The sequence below is a fragment of the Cimex lectularius genome, unplaced genomic scaffold (genome assembly GCF_000648675.2).
Source record: "Cimex lectularius strain Harlan isolate CLEC.00 unplaced genomic scaffold, Clec_2.1 scaffold93, whole genome shotgun sequence".
Classification (NCBI taxonomy): domain Eukaryota; kingdom Metazoa; phylum Arthropoda; class Insecta; order Hemiptera; family Cimicidae; genus Cimex; species Cimex lectularius.
Window position 1 is genome coordinate 1173939 of NW_019392669.1, and position 22191 is coordinate 1196129.

Below are 22191 nucleotides of genomic sequence, written 5' to 3' on the forward strand. Positions count from 1 at the left end.
GGTAGAACTGTTACTTTTTGCACGATTTGTCTGCCTGGACAAACGTACAAAATCTACTAACGATGGGACTGATAATAATTAGAAAAATACACAATTATATTTTTTAAAAACTCACGATTGTAGGAAATGATTGTAAAGTAATAATAATCATTTTTTTATCACGAAGATCCGTTTAGATGTTTGCTATCAAAAAATCCAAACGATACACTCCTCGGACATTAATCAGGAATTTACAGAAGAAAGGCCGAGAGACAACACACAGACATCCACTGGAATAAACTGCTCAAAAATGAATAGGGTTTCTTATTCTCTTGATTTTAATTAAATTGACCAATATATTCTTGTTCGTTGAATAAAACAAAATAGAAAATATAAGCCAAAAAACAAAGTTAATCCTCATTTTTATAACGGATTTACTTAAGAATAGTAACATGCTATAGTAAAACAACACCAAATTTGGATTAGTCATTTTGTAAACAAACACCTTTTCTCGTCTTTTTTTCCATTTTAGTCCAGTTGTATTCTCTTTAACCGTGGAAAGACGCCATCTTGAACCAGAAGTTTGCAATATTATTGAGGGAATCGAGATCACCGGCAAGTGTATATGGCAGAAGCAGTTGACGTTTCTCAGAGCTTTAGCACTATTCCGAGAGACTGGAAGTGCCGATAGGAGGCCTGGTGGTGGATCTCAGACCATTACCACGCTAAGGAAGGTCAGAAATATTGTCTTTGCTGCGAGACGGAACCTTCCCATAGTGTCCGCCAGATCCTAAATGAAGCACAGGAGGTTCTGGCAAGTTCTTTATCGATACAAACGATTCGTAACCATTTGTGGGAAGTTGGCTTCATATCATATCCCCTTTTGAATCGACCTGCAGCAACAACCCGCCACCAGCAACTCAGGAGAATATGGTACAGCGGGCACCTAAAAGAGAACACCAATTGAAATGCTGGAATACTGATGAGCCGCGTTTCTGTCAGTGATAGCAGGGTCTACCGAGAACAGCGGATGCGTACAATGCCCTAGTTCGGGCTCTGTTCTGTGCACGCGTTCCCAAATACTCGGTCGTCCTTAAAAGGACAATGAGGATCTTTAGCGTACGTACCTGGCAGCCTTACCGGTCGTTTTGATTCTAAGATGAGAGGTGATGCACCTCCGCTCATGACTCGTGTGTTACAGCCGCACGCGTTGGTGAAGAAGCTGTCCCAGCCCCGAGGGGCCATGACGAACCTCATTCCTCGCTTGCCCATTCGAGTGGTCGGGTCTGCATTGAGCATCAGACCGTATGCCACGCGTAAAGGGCTACCCAAGGTGGCCGAAATGCATCAGCCTGGTCTCCCACGCACTCCCTAGATAGAGAAGGCCACTCTATTAATACCTCCCAGAGTGAGGAGGCTCTTCCAGCGTAAGAACTTCCGGATCCGCTCCGGCCGCGGCTCTGTTCTGTACAGTTTGGAGGAGGCGATGTCCTCTGGGATGGGTATTTACACTCGAGACGAACTGGACTCCAAATTGCTGAAGGCAACCTCACCGCAGTCCGTTTTGTCCAAGAAATTATCGACGAAAATATCCCTCAAACCAGGCATCTCATTGGCAGGGATTTTCGATTTCTGGATCATAATGCCTCATAAAGGCAGAGTTGTTCAACTGTATTTAGAAAACCTGGGAATTTCCCATCTGCCCCTTCCCCCAGTGACTCCAGACCTCAATCCCATTGAGCACACGTGGGAAGCGTTGTAGAGGAGGCTTTTCGATCACCGTTCGCAGTCAGTTAACCTGCAACAACTGAGTGCATCGTTGCAACATCTATGATGTGAAATCCCTTAAAAAATTAGTGACAACCAGTATGCCAACAGGTACACAGAGTTTTTAGCTAACAGAGGACATTATAAACGGTATTAACTGTTTAAAAAAATTATTGTATAGTAAATAGTAAATACTACAAAATTGGCCATATCCCTATTCATTTTTGAGACGTTTATAACCAGCGTAAATGTAAAACGATGATCAATATTACCGATGATTTTGATTTGTTCGTTCCTGATAAAAAAGGTTCTTCTATTTTTGAAGTGTGTGGCTATAAAACATTTAATACATTTCTTAGAATTTAACCAAGATACTAAAGAAGAAGCATCAACGCGAGAGACAGCACACAGACATCCATTGAAATATAAACTGCGAAAACCTGCAACATGGGGACGAATGTTTATGAATTAATTATTGGGCTTTAATCTGGAACCAAAAGAAGGACCGTCGCGAGAGACAACACACGGACACCTAATGAAAACTTGCAAATAGGTAAGATCAAACTAGGACATATATTCGTCGATTGGTTAAAATTCTGACCTCTGATCTTTTTTGTAGTTTATGGAAAAAATAAGTCAAGAAAACACACAGACAGAAAAATAAATCCTGAAAATCGAAATATATGTCTCTTTTTCAATACTTCCTTGTTTTTGGTAAAGGTCCGTTTATTTTAGATGTTTGCTGTCAAAAACAAAAGAACAACTCTCCTCGAACTTTGTACTTGAACTGCGAACGAAAGGCAGACGCGAGAGACAACACACAGACCTCCACTGACCAGGGGAACTATGCGATGAGGGTTAATCTAGATATTCTGGTCAATTATTTCAAAAGTCGATATGGTGACCGCTGAATAATCGAATTATATATCAATTTGTCAATATTTCCATGTTTTTAATCAAACAAAATCATTAATTTTATTTTATTGTTATCTGGTCAAGGTAATCATTCCATTTTTATAATTTTTGGCTAGAAAATTCATCGATTCACCCCTTGGCGTTTAAGAAGAAACTTACAGGAGAAGGAATAAAGCTTAAGACAACAAATACGATTGGCAAAAGCAATGGGGGACGATTGACAAATTAATAAGGACATATGTTCGTCAATTATTTAAAAATTCGATACGCTGGGCACAGAAAAATTGAAATGTCTTTATTAAGAATCTTTAATTTTTGTCTTGATTTACATGTTTTTTGAGAAAATAAAACAGTTTAGTTTCTGATTTGTCCGAGGTCAGATTGATAGAAATGAAAGTGAACAAATGCAAAAAGCACAACTTAAATAAAAGACTACAAAGAAAATTCACACTCCAGGATTTCAGGAAAATATTATTCTATTTAATTTTAAACATTTGAGCTATGAAATATTTAGAATTTAATTTAAATAGGCTACGACAACAAAATTCTTGAAGAAAACATTGGACATTTTGGATTTTAAGACACTTGTAAAAAAAAGCTTAGGCTTGTTAAAATATTGCACAAAATAATTGGGGAAAAACCGCGAAAACTTTACTCAAACCATTTATTTTTATTTTAACCCCTAATAAAGGTTTTCTTATTTTTTTGACCATAAAACGTTATTAAAAGCCCTTAGGACTGAAATTAGGAACGTACATGAAAAAGACTTGCATGAGAGACAATACACTGACATTCAATGATATCCGAGTGAAAACTTGCAATTAGAAGACCATCCAACTAATAACGATGTACATGCATCAATTAGTTAAAAATTCGACGTTCTTGTCGCAAAAAAAGCGAAAATTGTGTTTATTTCCATATTTTTGATAAAACAAAAATGTTGCTTACTATTTTGTTTATCACGAAAGTCCGTATATTTTTTTGCTTTACATGGCCAAACTCAACGTTACACTTCTTGGACTTAGAATAACAAAAGAACGAGACACAGCACGCAGACATCCACTGAAATAAACCAGCGGAAAAGTGACACAAGGGGGCGATCGAACTATTAACCACATATGTGGGTCCGTTATTCTTGATAACTTGCAGAAAAAAACTTGTAAAAACATAAAAATACTTTATTAAGAGATGTTCTCTAAGAAAAATGGACACAAAATAATGTATGATCTCCAGGTTAGTCCTTAAAATAAATAGTCTTAAGCATGATGGAACCTATGACAAATGAGCAAAGTTCCGAGGCAAACATTATTAAAGAAAGTTATTAAATCAAAGAAAAAAATTACAAAAGAGTCAAGTAAGAAAGTACAAATGAATAACTAAACGGAATTCCACCGTGATCTATGAATGAGCCACTAAACCCACATTTCCAGTCAACTTTCGCTAGTAACGAGCACACTGAGCCGATTATATAACTGTGACGTTCCGGCGAAGTTTTTAAAACTGAACAATTCCACACTTTGGAACTGATTTTGAAAAAAATAAAAAGGTCTCCCGATCGAGGAAGACATTGTCAGTAAACAAAGAAGAAAAATGGCAAAGGCATCATTCATCAGCTTAAAGTAATCAAAGGCGTTGTTAATTTTCCTTGAGGTTTGTAAAATAGATGTTCATAGGCATTGTCATTATGATCATCAGGTCTCAGTTTATAAAGTAATATTAATAATGTGGGCAGTTAGGGGCCGACTAATAGCTGAGGTCATCGCCGGCCCTCTGCGTGTTTTTACTACTTTTTCTGGTCCTTGCAGATAATCCTTTTATTGTAAATAAAGTTGTCAACTACAGATTATATACTGGACATACAATACATATATAGGGTGTCTCTCTACTCAATGCAATTACTTTTCCAACATATCTACACCCCAAATGGAAGAAAAAACACCATATAAACATCGTGAACGACCAAATTATATTGAATTTGTCTCTTTTTTTGTATGTTGGGTTTTACAACTTCTGTATTGTTTTTGTTTTTTGCTTTTGTCTGTGTTTAGTGTAGATATTTTGTCCAATTTTTCCGTTTTGGTCGTTCTCTATGTTTATTGTCACTTTTTTATGTGTTTTGTTTAATTTTTCTTTCTTTTCCTGTTTTTTTTTTCTTAAGTTAAAGTTAGGAAATAAATTTTGCCCTCGACAAAAAGATGAATTACTACATTAAACCCTTTCCTCTTTTTTCCCATTTAGCATAAAATTTCTGTATCTTGTTTCCATGAAATTATAGAAAATGGTATACCACTGAAAAGCTTATTAAACGAAAAGGTTTTTATGAAATTTGACAAGCTCTACCGTGAATTTTTCCAAAGAGGTTACAAATTTTTTAAAAATTTTTTTTAATTATTTTAAATTTAGCCGTTTTTGAAAATATATTTTTCACTAAATGTGCTTGTTTTGTTACCAAAAATTAAATTGGAAGTTCTAGAAGGTTGTTTTCTTAAATGAAATTAACGCTCATTTCAGATTTTCACTAAAATGAAAAGGTCAAGAGCTACGAAGTAAACCGTAGATAGTTGAAAAAAAAGTAAAATGTTGAATATCTGCGAAAGGGTTGAAAATCGTATCATGGTCTACCGGTGTTTTTCTTCCATTTGGGATGTAGAATTTTTTTTTACGAGGGTTCGGAACAGCAGAGGTCATATAAACCCTCAGGGTGCCGATGTTTTTGAAAAAAAGCCCATTTGTAAGTACGTCGGATTCGAATGCAGGGACGCTGGATTCGAACCCGGGACCTCTACCTTACAGTGATGAGCGCCTTGTCAAAGACTAAACCTTGCGGCCACCGACGCCCCCTTGGGACGTAGAATGTGATTGTGAAGTTAATGCATTGATTAGAGAGACACCTTGCACATACATTATCACAAACATAGAAGTCTGGTCACATTCATTCCTCCAGAGTATACAATATTCCTCGCGGCGTGATTGAACCCACTCCATTCTCGCTAATAACTACTTTTACCCTCCAGGCATCACAACTCATTCTAGAAGATACGATTTTTCCCGGGGCGGAGTTCCACCCACTCCATTCTCGCTAATAACTTATTTCACTCCCCAAACCTCACAAACTCACTCTAGAGGACACTATATTCCTCGGGGGCGCGGTTAAGCAACCCCTTCCTTTCACGCTAATAAATTTCATTCATTACAATAAATTAAATAAACACAACAGATACAACATAGAAATCTGATCACTTCACTTCCCCAGAACATTCGATATTCCTCGGGGCTGTATACATTATAAAAAGTGCCTCCAATGAGAGGTGTGACTTGGTTATCTCATGATGCTTATCGGGAGAAACTTTACGTGTATCTCATATATCAAAAGATCATTGGTTGTATTAAATACGGTTTGATAATAATTAATCCAAGATTTAGAAATTTCTAATAATAGTCAATAGTAAGGAGTAGATCGTTTTTCAATAGCCTTGTCTTTTTTTTTATCTTACTGTGATTCATAACTAGGATCTAAAAGTTGAGTTCTTTCAACTCGGACCTCAGCTCATTCGAGCGAATAAAATATTCAAACCGTGCACTGGTGGGTCTGCGGTCAAAAATCTTTAAAGAAAACACCCGAGGGAACAACGCCCCGAACGGTAAACGCGTATAAAAAAGTCCAATTAGTGAAGCAGTGAGATCTTTAAGAGATGACCGTATTGTCCTTACAAGGTATAAAAATTCCCGCCGCCTTTTACTAATTTTATTCTCAGAGTCTTACAATTCCGTCAGTCCTGAATGGAACCGTTTTGCAAGGAAGACTTGCGAAAATGCAATTCAAAGCACGCAACAGAAAAAAACCTGAAACCAGTTCTTAGCATTAATTAAGGTTTTTAGTTGAGATAAAAAGTCAATGGCACGAGCGGGATTCGAACCCACGATCTTCGCCTAGATACGCCGTTGCTCTACCACTTGAGCTATCGTGACCTCGATCCACTCAGACACTAACTTTCAATCTCAACCCCACCTTTTAAATTTTCCCTCCTTTTTCCTTTTTTTAATGGCAAAAAGGAAGGAAAATTCAAAAGGTGGGGTTGAGATGGGAACTTAGTGTCCGAGTGGATTGAGGTCACGATAGCTCAAGAAAGCCATAAGGCAAAATAAAAAAAATAAAAAATGGTTAGGGTATCTAGCCGAAGATCGTGGGTTCAAATCCCGCTTGTGCCATTGACTTTTTTATCTCAACTTAAAACCTTAATTAATTGTAATATATTAATTGGTCAAGCGGACCACGAAATTAGTGAATTTAATGAACAGTTCTTAGCTTTTAATATGGTTAAATTAATCATTTTCTATATCGTTGTGAATATTCCTCTATTCATAAAGTCACGACATTACAATTTCCTATTGAAAAAATAAAGATATAAAATCCATTAGACAACAGGTTCAAGGACTAAAACCAAAAGTGCTATATTGTACATATACAACAAGCTACCCAAAAATTAGTCAATGTGCAAAATTTGGTCATGAATCACACGGTTGAATCACTTGGAAACACTATTAAACCTACCTCCATAGGAAACCAACAAGCAAAGGCATACAGACAATTAGTCAACATCTTTTTTACTGAAAAGAGACCCACTAAAAAGAAAACCCCTATTGTATCAGATAAGCTAGAAAAATAAGAACACTCACTGAACAACCTAGAAATAGCATTAAGGACTTGGGACTTGGGTACTGAAAGAGCGTTTGATAACACTGCATTTGAAGAAATGGTTACATCCCTAAGGCTGCGAGAAGCTAATGAAACTTGCTGCAGATGGATAAAAACTATTTTAAAAAGAAGAAAAGTTCACACCTCCGTGTTCCACAAAAAAGTATAAGCAGTGGCGAGAGGGTGTCCATAAGGAGTACTTTTGCTTCTTCTGTGAGTGACTAATTGGAAGAGGAATCAATAACCAAGGCTATGCTGATGGTATATTGATTTGGTATATAAAGAGCTCACACAGCACGTAACAGACAAGAAATTAACCTGGAACCTTCTCCTACAATATATCATAACTCAAAGCAAAAGCCACTAATGACTACAAAAAGAACCCAAGGTTGAACTTGGCATCTAAAACCCAAAATGATATTGGCTATACACGGCAGTAATAAGGCCTACAGTATCCTACGCTCACAGACCAAAAATTAGGCAGCATACAAAGACTGGCAAAACCTATGCATCACAGGTTCACATCAATAGAAATACCGCTTGCTAAACTTTCCTCCACTGGAAACTTTTATAAGAGGAAAAGCTCATTCAGGCTCCGAAAACAATGAAGCGGGATGGGGGAAAAAACGTTTCGGGTACACAGCATTAACAAATAAATCCGACACACAATCCTAGAAATAAGGACAGATTAGGTCTGGTCTTAGGTCTAGATATGGTCTTGAAAATTTCCTTTGCAGCGTCCAAAAAAGTCGTGGAGGGGTCTGGTATATATATATACTGTTTAAAATCAAAATATGATCGATCAAACTTATTAGAGACGAACACACATCTTTAGAGATACTTGAAGATAAAGAAAGTACTACAAGGTCACAAAAGTTCAAGGTCACAAAAGATACTGACAAAAAATCTTCATAAGACAGAGGTAGCCCTAAAAGCATTGGAAAATAAAAAGGTCATAATCAAAATAGAAGATGAATGCTAAAGCTTCAAAACTTGGAAAAACATATCAACTTTTCAATTTGGATTATGAACAAGTAGACAAACTAACCAGATGAGGGCGTACAAGTCCGAATATGCCCAAAACCAAGTGATAACAAGTCCTCCCACATCATGGGTTCATACAAAAACAAGTGGACGAACTCCAGTGTTTCTGGACAGTAAAGTCTTAAAAAACCTCACAAAACTGGCACACATTGCTAGCTATACCTCGGTCACTGTCATACGAGAAAAACCTCCATATGTGATTCAATGATGACCGTATTTGTAGATTGTGCAATCAAGAGAAAGAAACTGTCCCAGATTATCTTCGAATGTGAAGCAACCGCTCAATTATAACCTAGTCGACAGCCAATGACCTTCTGCATCTGAAAAGAAGAATCGAGTCAAATGAATTAAACTAAAAAGGAAAAGTACAATAAGTCCTACTATCCTTCTCATCATTGTCGTCATCATGAAATAAAATTAATCATACTTCTTTTTTTTTGTAAATAAAAGCTAAAAAAATCTCAAAGGCAAATACAGGATTCGAACCATCTAGGTGACAAATTCGAATGGATATTTATTATTTTACTAATTACATTTGTTTTGATTGTTCATTTTACACAACAATTAAAACAGTCAATAAATCTAAAATACAATTTTTAAGCGGATTTTCAATTGTATATCTTTAAAAAGAAATTTGCGTTAATATTTGAGGAGATTTCTATCAACCAATGTACAAACTCGCGTCTTTAGATGTCCTTTTTTCTCTTCTTCTTTTTTCAATAATCTTATTTATTTTTAATTTATAGTTAAAACCTTGGGAACTTGTTACATTGATTTCTCCTGAAAAACCTCACAAAAATATAACTTTTATGCAAGGTACGATTCGATCATCAAAATAGTTTTTGCTGTTTGGTGTATATAATTATTGAGTAAACCGATTTTTATTAATAACATAATATAATCATACTAACCTGCCTTTAGAATGTTTTATTTTTTGTATTTATCGTTATTAAAAATTCTGGTAAAAGCGTTTAAGAAGCATCAAAACATTTCCCAAAAACAAAGTTCCTGACGATTTTATAATAAACGAACTGGCTTCTTCAAATTTCCAAAGTTTGTTTTTTGTCATACTTTCGCTGATTACAGTTCTCCTGACGTAAAGCTTGTTCAATAAAAATCACTGATTTTACTACTAAGACGTATTGCATTGATTATTTGATTTTTATACGATTAATAAACCAAAAGATTTTAGTCCGATTGGAAAGCTGTTTTTTTTCCAAATTATGAAGCTTTATAAAAGCCTAAGCGACTCATTGTTCTCTTCCTTTACCTGGACACATATTGTCATAAAACAAAGAACTAATCTTACTAAATTGATTGTTTAATTTGTTATACCTATTAATAAACAAACTGTCTTCAGTCAAAACGGAAATAAGTTAGTCCGAAGAAAGAGACACGTTTAAATTGATATTTAATTGGTTTTATTGTTTATCTTCTCTGCCTGTATTAATAATTATTTCAGGAAATCAGATTGTAGTTATTTTATCAATAAAGAAATATCAATAAAAAAATTACTTTTTTGACAGATTATAAAACTTTATAAAAGACTAAGTATCTCATCGTAGTCTTCCTTTCTCTGGGCACATTTAACCCCAAAATCTGTTCCATAAAAGTACTAATTTTATTACTAATTCTTACTAAATTACTTATTTGATTATTATACGTACATAATGGTAAACCAACCGTCTTCAGTCAAAATGGAAATAGGAGACATGTTCAAATTGATATTTAATTGGTTTTACTGTTTATCTTTTCTTCCCAGGTTTTTGTTAATAGTTCTTGGAGTAAATCAGAATGTATTGCATTTACCAATAAAGAAATATCAATAAAAAAGTTACTTTTTTGACAGATTATGAAGTTTTATAAAAGCCAAAGCGACTCATCGTAGTCTTCCTTTCTCTGGCCAATTTTGCCCTCAAATCTGTTCCATAAAAGTACTAATTTTATTACTATTCTTACTAAATCACTTATTTGTTTATTACACGTACATAATAGTAAACTAACCGTCTTCAGTCAAAATGGAAATAAGAGACATGTTCAAATTGATATTTAATTGGTTTTATTGTTTATCTTCTATTTCCGTGTATTAATAGTTATTTCAGTAAATCAGATTGTATTTTTTTTATCAATGAAGCAGTATCAATAAAAAAGTTACTGTTTTGATAGATTATGAAGCTATACAAAAGCCTAACAGACTCGTCGTTTCCTTCCTTTCCCTAGGTACATTTGTCCCAATGGTTGTTCTATAAAAGTACTAATTCTTACTAAATAGTCTGTTCTCTAGTCTATCTATACGTATTAATAAACCAACCGTCTTCAGTCAAAATGGAAATAAGAGACATGTGTAAATTTATATTTAATTGGTTTTATTGTTTATCTTCTCTTCCTGTGTCTGTATCAATAGTTATTTCAGTAAATCAGATTGTATTTATTTTATCAATGAAGCAATATCAATAAAAAAGTCACTATTTTGATAGATTATGAAGCTTTACAAAAGCCAAACCGACTCGTTGTCGCTTTCCTTTCCCTAGGTACATTTGTCCCAAAGGTTGTTCTATAAAAGTACTAATTCTTACTAAATTCTTACTAAAACTCTAGTCTATCTATACGTATTAATAAGCCAACCATCTTCAGTCAAAATGGATAAGCTAGTCCGAAGTAAAGATACATGCATTTATATTTAATTTGTTTTATTGTTTATCTCCTCTTGCCAGCTTTTTATTAATAGTTCTTTGAATGAATTAGATTGCGTTTTATTTATTATTTCAAAAATGTAAATGAAAAGTGCATTTTTGTACCCTGTGGCGAAAGCTTGTGCTTTAAAAGTTCAATTTAAATGATTAATTCTTACTAGGATAAAATATTTAACTGTTTTACTTCTTATAATAGTTTTTCAATGATAGTTCTTCGTTTTGTATTTATCGATAGAGATATCAATAAAAATCCATTTCGTACAGAGAAGGTTTAATTATAAAGGCCTAAGCGATTCTTTGTCTTCCTTATGTTGATTTGTAACATTGTGACACAAAACTGGTTTTATCCAAGGCTTATTTATGTGGCGAAATCTCTTTTTATAGGTGTTATTGTTAAATTTATGTTCTAAATATAAATAAAAATGTTTGTTTTTGATGCAGGTTTATGTTTAATATGTGAATATTTATGTTTTACACATACATTAAGTAATTTTTTCTCTTATTCACCTACCTTTTAATTATTCATTGAATATATCCTGATTGTGTTAAAAAAACTGGTGGATTTTAATGGAAAAAATAAGGCACTGAAATTCGTTAATCGAACGGATTGTTTTCTGACGTGTGTTAGACGAGAACTGAGAGTCGTGGCGGGCGTCTGGTGGGCTTAGCCGAGAGCGGTCGGGTGGGTTATGCCACGGAGCGTGGCAGTGGGAGAGAGAAGGAAAGAGAGATGAAAAGAGAAAGTACGATAAAGAGGGAACGAAGGGGGCACAGGAGGGAGTGGTGGAGGAGACATAAGGTTTAATAAGCGACGCCACGTCACATCTGAATAAACTGAAACTGAACTCTGAAAGATGTCTGAACCGGATCGAAGACAACATCTATACCGCTCGTTTCAGCAGTCAAAAAAAAATTTATTGTGAAAAAACTACTATAACCAGTACTTAATCCCAAGATAAAGTTTCTATAAGCAAAACTTCAGAAACAACCGAAAATCATAACTTATAATCCGGATGAGTCGATAACTTTGATTTTAAAACAAAACCATTCTGTAATAAAAATTACTTTTTTTTAACTAATATTCTTCGTTTTATTATTAATACAATCTTTGGCACCATTAGTTTGGGGTTTTTTGATGGTGCACGATAAGAACTTCTGAAGATCGTCCAGTTAGATCTTTGTCACGTGTACCTTCTCAAGAATAGTGAAATAGTAAGCCTTTTCTTCAACTTTCTCTTCTTTTCTTTTTGTTTCTTTGTTTGATATCCTGGCAAGATCTAAAATATTTTGAAATCTAGCTAATGACCATCTTCCAAGAAAACTATGAAATTCTGCCAATTTGGTCTGTCGTATTATACAGCTTTGGCGGTTTTTCAATACATTTGAGACAAAAATTTATCACCTTTTTAAACTTTAACACGCTTTTTTATTTTCCTTATATTTCTGTATAGTAAGAATATTTTCTTTTTTTGTAATGAATCGTCAAGAAAAGCATGTTCTTTATATATTTTGAAATTTATTTAGGACTGCAATTATGAGTCACACCAGGTAAAACACCAACATTCAGGAAACCTATTGGCGCTACTATAAAAAAACAGCCGCACGTGCGTTGATGGTATCCAGAAGGATAGCAGGTAAAAAACTGGGGTTGTAGACCATTCTGCTTCGGATGTACACCAAGATGGTGATATCAATCAAAAACATCTCAAAAGTACAACAATCATCTTTCAGACAGTCAGGCTCTCAACCCTACGAGATTACCTCCAAGTCTTGGACTGCCTTAACACCCCCAAAAAACGGATTTTCAAATAAACTAGTGGATTTTTGTATCAGAAACATTGACCACTTTTTCACGAACTCTCTGGGTCAAGGTATGGACTTGAAGATCAAGGGTCTGAAAGCAAATTCAGTTGTTACTACCAACCTTTCGACCTACTTTAAGGTCATCATCAGGGCAAAACAATCTTAAATATGTCTGCAGATTGACATGTTTAAGTTTTTTACAGGCGATCTCAAATTTCCTTGAAGACCTCAGTCCCAACTTTCCAAGGACTGTGACAGTATTGCAAGAAGATTGTTTGCCCCGATGATAAAGCTGCCCCTACGTTTCTTTGCAGAGGCATCAAAATTGTTGGAGTTCGGATGTGCATTCCACCCATTGTGTTTGCTTGACTTAATCCGCTTCTCCCCCTGTTGAACTCTATTAATGAGAATTTAATATTTACATCACTCGAGGACTGCATAAAACGCGTCGAGTAGTTTTAGGATTACCGAGTGATTAGGAACTCGGAGAACTTAAGTGCGATGGTACCTCTCAGTCGGGTATCGGAACGTTCGGGAGTGGTACCCGGAAGATTAGCAACTGCTTCCCGTAGATCCCGTTCGAAACAGACGCCAAAGATTTATGCGTTTATGCCATAAAAGCACGCAGGCAGAGAATCGTAGTAACCAGTAATAAAGTGAGAATAGGACCACAACGATAGGAAGAAAACAAAAATAACATCGCAAGATAGGAAATGTAGTAGTTTTTCTGAAATAATCGATATCTTATGTAATATTTTCACTTATTTACATTACTGATGACCTATAAACGGTGGATCTCAATACTAAAGATGAAGTAAAACCGAAAAAGTTTCCTTCCTCCTCCTTTTCTTCGGCGTTAAAATCTCTTAGCGTTCCAGCCCAGTTGCTTCCTTGACTGTAAAGAGACCCGACACAAAATTTCCCTTTTCACGTGCATTATTAGAAAAGGAGATATTTTACGGCAAAAATTCTTCATATCACATTCTCGTTCTTTTTTCCCAACGCACATACACACGCACAAGCACTCACAACACACCAATACAACAAACTATTCACACCCATACAAAAACAAACGTTACACACACAACTAATCAAAAAAACACTTGCTCAAAAATACACAATTTTTGACATTTTGAAGGCACAAAGTTTAGAAAATTTTGTGCGAGTGTAAAGTTCATAATTTAAAAATCCTCTCTCCTTCCATTAGTTAAAGTTCTATTTATAAAATATGATTTTTAAAAATTGCCCAATTATTGTTTTTAAAAATCCTAGACCATATCTCAGTTTAACCCATGAAAATTGTAATACATGTTTTCAGGTCAAACAACCTCAACTAGTCAACTATCTTTTGAATTTTATGAGCTCAAGGAGTGGTGTATCAAGAAATGGAACTATGCCAAGATTTTATTCGATCTTTCAAGGATATCAATTTTATTGGCCTTTAAAAAAAACACCATTCTTAAAGTTTGAAAGATCGAAAACCTTGAAACGAAAAGAGCCTTAGTACACAGATGAATCCAAAATGGAACTTTGAGTGGGAGCAGGGTTTAAAAGCACAAATTTTGGCCTAGCAAAATTTTTACCTCTCACACTATTAGATTAGAAAAGTCAGTTTACAAGAAAAAGGGACAATATATTATCAGTCAGCCAAGCAGCACAGAAAGCTTTTAGATTTCTACAACTTAAACTTGATCAGGGCATACTTAACATGTCTCCAACTGTTGGGAAAATCGGTTAACTCTGTGTGGATGTCGGGACATGGAGGCATTGAAGGCAATAAACAGACTAACAAAATCAGGAGCATACCTCACATCCTTTTTGTCCAGAAGCACAAATTGGAATTGAAAAATTGGTTGATGAATTCACCAGGTGTAAAATAATCAAAAAAATTTCTCTCCATCACAATGAGGAAAGTGAAAACCTACCTCTCTCAGCAGACAGTTATTAAGAAAAATAATATGCCTTTATACTCGTCATTGCTCGTTTAAACCTTTAAAAAATGAAAAAAACTGAGACATAAACCGTCAGAACTTATGTGATTACAAAAAGTTTGCCCAAAAATAGTACATACACGCTATCACAAAAAGTGGATATAAAGAAGTGTCACTGTGAGAGAATGGGATCATCACCAGTGACACCAAGAGGGGAAAAAAACATTTAGGGTAAAATTACATTTATAGTCATACACCAAAAACATAGAAAAAAATAAATTTAATCCATATACAATATAATAACAAATTGTTAACAATATTAAGAATATTATATAAAAATTTATTAATAGCTTTTTAACAATGATATGAAAACAAATTTCACAAGTTAGCATGACTATTGTATGACGCGGTTTCGTCACCCTCCTTATCTGTTCCTTCATTGCATTCCAAAGGCAATTGTTGACCTTTCCACTACAAATTGTATATTGACAACAAAAATACTTGGTTTATTTTATTTTATTTTTTTAATTAAACTTACTTCATCTTCATCTTGTATAAAGTTGTTCTCTTCACTCTGACAATATTCATACGTCAAATCTAAAAACAAATTAAATAACTATAATAAGTATATATTAATTTATAAAATGTAAAAGATTATTAAATTATTTACAAACTATTTTTTACAGTACACTTACCTTCATTTAAGACAGGATCGTCAAACTCAGTAAATGCAGGTAAAGGAGGAGGTTCATTAGAAATCAAAGGGACAAAATTAGAGGAAGATAATAAACTATTATCAAGCAATTTTGTTTCATTTTTTTGTTTAGTCTGTTCATGCTTTGTATGTTTAATTTCATCTTGTGAACTCGGATCGTTTTTATTTTTTAGGTCTAAAATTACATTTTCGTAAACAACAGCGAGATGTTTGTCTTTGGTCTGTTCATCTGCGCTGTTTGACGGTGTTGTCTCTGTCATTTGCCTAGGCTTAGGTTTAGGTATAGACTTAGGAAAAGGAGAAGGTTTTATACCGGGATTGGATTTGCACATTCTCAACTTCTGGGGGCTTTCCGGATTTTCCCGCTCGTGTGAAATGTCGGTCGAACTTGTCTGACAGCTGCAGTGGAATATGCCCGAACTGGATGAAGAGTTTCCAAGGAAATCGTGCGCCACTTCCTATATAAATTCAAAATGAATCAATCCTAATAAAAATTATTTTAACATTTAAAAAAAAACATTATTATAACAAATGTCTTTCAATAATGACAGTAATAGTTTTACAGATTTAACCAGCAATAAATCATCAAGGACAACAAATTCTTATTGTTTGTTTTAGTTTGATAAATTTCACACTATCTTCAAAGGTGTGTTTTAAAGAAAGTAAGATCAGAATGATCAGTGATGAACAAACTCCTCAACAACACATACATAAGAAAAAAATTTAAACAAATATTGTTCTGCCAACACAGACTAAATTGCAATAATACCTTGGTAATTTTTTTAATAATTATTACAACACATCCTTACCAATAACGTGTCAGAAATAATTTCATCAACAGCATGGTCATCACCAAGTTCTTTGAACTGAAATTTTAAAGCTCTAGCTGCACAATTAAGCACTTTTTTTATTCCTGCTGTTAAATTCCTGTCCATTAGCTCTTTGTCTTCATAATGTTTTATCTGAGCAGACATCAACTTCAAAGCTTTTTCTTTTTCTGTTGAAGCAAATACTAATTTATTTTGGAAAAAAATAAACATATATAAATTAATTACCTTTCAGTTCTGAAGAGAATTTGTTCTCTTGTGATTTTTTTTCATCTAAAAGTAACGTTGCATGTTTTGACAATATGACATTGTGATTTTCCAAATCTTTATTTAATTTTTCCAATTCTTGTATCCTATTTTCAAAGTATGAAGTTTGCGAATTCGTTAGGGTATTATGTTTAGAAATTTCTTTTCCAGAGGTAAAATTCTGAATTTGACTCTCCAAAACCTGGATTTTTTCCTGTTCAAATTTAAGCGTAAAAAAATTTATAAATATCAACTAGTAAATAAATCGATCAGTGTACCCACTTCCAAATTTTTGATCGCTTCATTCGCAGTTTTTACATTTTCTTCAAGCATCGTGTTTCTTTTTATTAATGAAGACACTTCAGAAACAATCTCTTTGTTCCCTTCAGCCCCGAGTTTCCTTAACATTGACAAAGCGGTTTGATTCTGATCCACAAGTGCCGATATGCAGTCTTCAAGGGAGGCGACCTTCTCTACAAATGGTTTCCATTTTGTGGTTGTATCTTTTGTCGCTTCCACCTCAAAGAATAGTTAAAACAGTAATGAAAATTTAACAAGCCTATTTTTAAATAATATACTTTGTCTATAAGAGAATCGACTTTGTCTGTAACACGATTCAGGTTCATCCTGATTTCAGAATTGCTCATTCTGACCTCACTGAGAAAAACGCTCAACTGAGAATTCATCGATATGTCAAAAGAAATCTCAGAAGGTGTGCTCGGTGGTATGAGTTCGTCTTTCTAAAAAGAATGAAAATGGGTTATAAAAGTCGATGACACGAAAATTATTAATTATTACGATAACTGTGATGGAGCTGTTCTCCGACGATGTTTTTTGTTGAGGTTTTTCACATTCATCAGGTTGAAAAGATTGAAACTGATTGCTAACTTTTGCCGTTTTTTCAACAGAAACATTCTTTTCAAGGTTTACTTCTTTTGCAGTGCTAAAACAAACAATCCATTTTAAATTATAAGCCTCAAAAATTGGACTTTTGTCGTAGCATAACATTTTCACAATATTTAACCAAAATGAAGAAATAAAGAACAAACTATTTAAGGATGTTAAATAGAATTTTGTATGTGTTTTTCATAAGTTTTTTTAATGAAACATGGCATTATGAATTAAGATAATAGTATTTTAGTGAAATAAAATCATTTTGATTCACTAAGCCTGTCTAACATTTCCTGCAAGAAAAATAGTTGGCATCAAACTATAGTGCTGACCTAGCTTAGAATGATAGTATGACTGGATAATATATATATAGTCACTGAGCAGTAGATACAAACCAGATATTGCCAGTAATAATTACAAAAATTAATTTAAAAAAATAAAAAACAGGTTGAGATTTCTACTCTTGGGAGAGAAATAGCCAAGACTGAAAGATACACACAGCTTTAAGATCTGGTAATAAAAACCATAAAGCTTAATGAAAATTTCTAAACAATGATGGAGCGTTCACAATATGGACCAATATTGGTCTCCTTACTCCAAATAACCTATAACCTAAAACCCATAGGCCTGACCTCGCTGAGAAAGATAATAGAATGCTGACTGTGCAGTATGACTCCAGAGGCTTGAAGTAGCAGAAAAAATCCTGATATTGCTAGGAAGAAGAAACAGCAGAACACATGTTCTGTTGGTGTGAATGAAATGCCAAGACTGAAAGATACTCACATTGGGATCTGTAATAAAAGCCTTTAAGCTTAATGATGATTTCTAAACAATAATTGAGCTTGCACACTGGTTGGTCGCCATACACCTAATAACCTTTTACCCATACACTGACCTCACTTAGAATGGCAGTAAGGCTGCTGACTGGATACTGCAAAGTCCAGAAGTATATGTATAAACTGGGAGTAGCAGAATTAAGGTTATGCAGGTACTGGCAGGAAGAAGAAACAGCTGAATATGTTTCTGTAGGTGTAAAGGTCTATGGACGCTGCTTCCTACTCATGGGATTGAAAAGTCTTTAACAAACCTTTGGAATCTGATAAAATGCCTTAAGCTTAACGAAGATCTCGAAACAACGATGATTCCTTTATAACAGATGAAATATTGGTCACAGTATTCCTAATTACCTATAACCTATAGATTTGACCTCGCTGCTAAACTTCACCTCTTATGGGCAAAGTCCTACTTTTTATAAGGGACAAAAAATTAAAAATGTTTTTAAATCAAATCTAAAAAAGTAGTACTGGCAGAGAATTGAACAGGAAATAAACCAACTAGTGCATTAACTTTTAATTGTTTATATACAAAAAATTCCCATTGATATAATGCCAGTTGTACAGAACTAAACATAAATTGTAATGTATAAAAGAGAGAAAATAAAAAAACCTCATTTGATTGAATGAAGACGTGTCTGAGAGCTTCTCTTTTTCTTGCTGAGCCTCGGCGATTGTTCTGATAACATTTATTATTTCCATTTCCACGAGGATTATTTCGTTCGCATTAGCCGAGAGTTCAAACCCGTTCTGAAATTGTACGACAAATGAAAATTAAACCTTAAGAATTACATATTGGAAAGATCGTAACATTAAACAGACAAGTTGCTCGCATTGCGTGATAAGGAAGAATTTGCTGTCTAAACACTTGTGGACTGGGCTAACGGGCCACATGCTCGAACTCGCCGCATCTTCCTTTCTACATGAATGACATTTCTAAAAACATTTATAAAATTACTGCATGTATTAACTAACAGCGTTGATAGTATCCAACCTCTCCAATTTTGTTATTTTTTATTATGTAACAGGAAAAGGATATTTCGACCCTGTCTTCATTTGTTATTCTATGATTGGAACTGCCTTTGAAACCATCTTGTTCCACCGTGGTAAGCATGTTCTGCTCAGATTTCCATCTGGCTAGTGCTAGCTGAGGATGGAATAAATTATAAGAATAATTTAAAAATAAAATTTTTATTCGTTGTCGTACTTCTCTGCAAAATAGAACCAAACAGGATGCTTTTTCAAAATGCAAAGACCAAGTTATATCGTTGCTGTCTTGGAATGATATATAGTTATTTTCTTGAACCTAATAAGAATAAAATATTTTTGTTAACATTTTATTTGGATAAAAAGTACTTTACTTATAAAAAATATAAATTACCTGCAGGGAAAAATTCGGAGTGATCTCACAACTCGCCACTTTCGTCTCGTCGTTCTTGTACATATACAATTTGTAATAGAAGACTTCATCGTTTCCTAAAATCACCAGGCCAACTTTCCCTTCAGGCGAATAACCATTTTTCTTCCTTCAAGGAAATGATTAAAAAAAAATTTTTTTAACGCAAAAATCTTGATGTCAAAATAAAAACAAATATTTTACAATTGGAATGCGTCGACAGTTCGCCCGATGACTACACTCAATGGAGGAGGAGGCCGTTTGGCCTGTTTTACAACAGGATTCTTTGGCTGCGCATTGTAATGAAAAGAAACGTCGTTTTTTACACTATCTTTAAACAGATTAGCCAATTTAGCGCTAAAAAAGTTAAACAATGAAATTCAATAATAATGCAAATATCTAACATTACATTTTTAACAATTGCCTGCAAAATTATAGAAAAACTGCAATAATTAATGATAATAATAATACTACATTTAATGCAAAAAAGTAATTGTGACAGAAAAAAAGTTTAAAAAATCCTAAATGTTAAATTTTTTAAAAATATTATCCTCGTTATTACATATATCTTCTACTGCTGTCCTTTGTAACCTAGACTCTCCTTTTAATTATTTTGCCTTTATTTGTGTCTACAAAATGTTTGAGTGCAAAAGTAAGCACAAAGATGTGAAAAATAAGTAGTAGAAATGATGAAGATGTATGTAGATTAACTTTTTGTAAATAATGGTTCTTCTCACAGATGTGTTGTTTGTTATAATCCGGATTTTAAGCATGAAATGCTCATCATCAGGTTCAAGAGGTTAAAAACACATCTCTCAACGTGAAGTGTGGTTTTAATGCTGCTCAATTCTGAACGTACGAAAAACGTGAATTACAACACAGCTAAAGTGTGGGGCTTTTTTTCAAAAACACCGGCACCCTGAGGGTTTATAAAAAAAAATTAAAAAATAAAAAAAATAAATAAAAGCTAAATATTATCCTACTTTAAGAGTACTGTAATAAATACTGTAAGAAACTAATTTTAAATTAGTGATTACTTTGTATGTCAAATATTATTAGGGTACAGGTTTAATGTAAGAGATAAAAAATCTATTATATTCCAAATAATTATTCTTTTTATCTAAGGTTTTTGGTTGAGATGAAAAATTAGTGTCACAAGCGAGTTTTTTTACGACTGAAGTTCAGCAAATACAAGCTGCCTAAACATTAGGCAGCATACAAAGAATGGCAACCCCATCATTGCACTAGACACGCTGCTAAAAAACTTACCTCCATTGGAAATATTTATAGAATGAAAAGCAAGGAAAAGCTCATTTAGACTCCAGAAACAATTAAATTGGATGGTAACTAAAGACTTTGGGCACGCAACAATAATTAATAAAATCAGACACCTATTCTTAGAAATGGGGATGGACTAGATGATCCTGGAAACACAAAGAAGAATATTCAGGGCATATGGTATACAGATGGTCCCAAAACAAAGAAAACAACCGAATCACGTATTTTTTGTACAAGCCCAACACACGAGCATCATGCTCATTAGGGTAACCTTGGTCTTTTATGCTGAAATACAGGCCATCAATGCTGTGACTTAGAAAACCTTAAAAGAGGCTACACTAACAAAAAAAATTCTACTGAGATTGGATAGCTAAGCTGCTATGAAAGCATTAGCATGTAGAAAAATCACAGGATGGATTTTTAAAAAAAATGTAGATGCTAGAGACTGCTAAAACAACCCGCATCACGATTGTCAAGCTCAATTACTAGTAGAGTGAGCCGTACTCAGAGGAGTGATAGGATTATTAACTGGTCACTATCATGTGAGCAAACATCAAAATAACATGGGCATATACAATGATGAAATAATGACTCCATTTGTAAATTACACAATGACGAGGAAAAAACATCCACTATCATCTTAGATTGCAAAGCACTGATCAAAGGAGACATAACCTGGTGTACTAAGAAACCCAGGAAAAGGAATCGTAGCAACAAAACTTAATGACCGTCTTCTTAGCAGAAGGATCAAGTTGATTGCACTGAACTAAGGAACTAGAAAAGAACAATAAGCTGGAAGGCTGCAGTGCTTGAGGAAACCCCACTTTTTACTCTCCTTTCATTATCATCGTATACAAATGAAAATATGTTGCAAAGAAATAATCTGAAGAATATGATGATCATTATGATCAGGGATCTCATTGGCACAGAAGTACAAGTTTCACACATTATCTAATACAATAATAGTTTACATTAAAAAATTTATTCTGAAAAATTAGATTAATAAAACGTACCTTCCCACGTTAATAGGAAAATCATCGTCAGAATCCAAGTTCATAATGAAGAATCATCAAAAAATCAGCAATATCTTCAAAAAGTGAAAAATAAATAAAAACAACGCCTTAGTCAAATGTAAACGAGATACACAGTGATAAGAAACAGCTGAGATGCGTAGAAT

The 22191-nt window shown here is 34.1% G+C and overlaps 2 protein-coding genes across 4 annotated transcripts in view; both read right to left on the reverse strand.

Annotated features, from left to right (window-relative positions):
- Positions 1-11784, reverse strand: part of LOC106672135 (sodium- and chloride-dependent glycine transporter 1) — a 65054-nt gene extending 53270 nt beyond the window's left edge. The window contains exons 1-2 of one of the 2 annotated variants that reach the window (XM_024225230.1): positions 11606-11784; positions 8564-8721 (exon numbers count right to left, since the gene is read on the reverse strand). In XM_024225230.1, coding sequence (XP_024080998.1) covers positions 8564-8578 — 15 coding nt within the window. In that variant the 5' untranslated portion in view covers positions 8579-8721; positions 11606-11784. The remainder of the gene's footprint in view (positions 1-8563; positions 8722-11605) is intronic. The other variant, XM_014403312.2, reaches the window with a different exon arrangement.
- Positions 11785-15110: 3326 nt separating this feature from the next.
- LOC106672114 (FK506-binding protein 15-like) lies at positions 15111-22170 on the reverse strand. 2 transcript variants are annotated; one of them, XM_014403283.2, is made up of 15 exons: positions 22028-22170; positions 19941-20093; positions 19722-19866; positions 19548-19646; positions 19335-19487; positions 19163-19276; positions 18954-19090; positions 17415-17559; positions 17195-17356; positions 16899-17135; positions 16599-16830; positions 16353-16540; positions 15524-16001; positions 15367-15425; positions 15111-15299 (listed from the first exon to the last, which is right to left on the reverse strand). In XM_014403283.2, exons 1-15 carry the CDS (start codon positions 22069-22071, stop codon positions 15207-15209), a joined length of 2439 nt encoding a protein of 812 aa, XP_014258769.1. In that variant the 5' UTR covers positions 22072-22170; the 3' UTR covers positions 15111-15206. The 2 variants fall into 2 exon arrangements, with proteins under 2 accessions (XP_014258769.1, XP_014258770.1); XM_014403284.2 differs by having other exon boundaries at positions 15152-15299; positions 15857-16001.
- Between the last annotated feature and the right edge of the window lie 21 nt (positions 22171-22191).

Bases quoted from the DNA above. Each gene is read 5' to 3' on its own strand.
- LOC106672114 (XM_014403283.2), bottom strand. From the start codon at position 22,071: ATGAACTTGGATTCTGACGATGATTTTCCTATTAACGTGGGAAG. The intron at 20,094-22,027 runs GTACGTTTTATT...TAACTTTTTTAG, and splicing joins TTTCCTATTAACGTGGGAAG to CGCTAAATTGGCTAATCTGT. The intron at 16,831-16,898 runs GTGGGTACACTG...AAATTTGAACAG, and splicing joins AAGCGATCAAAAATTTGGAA to GAAAAAATCCAGGTTTTGGA.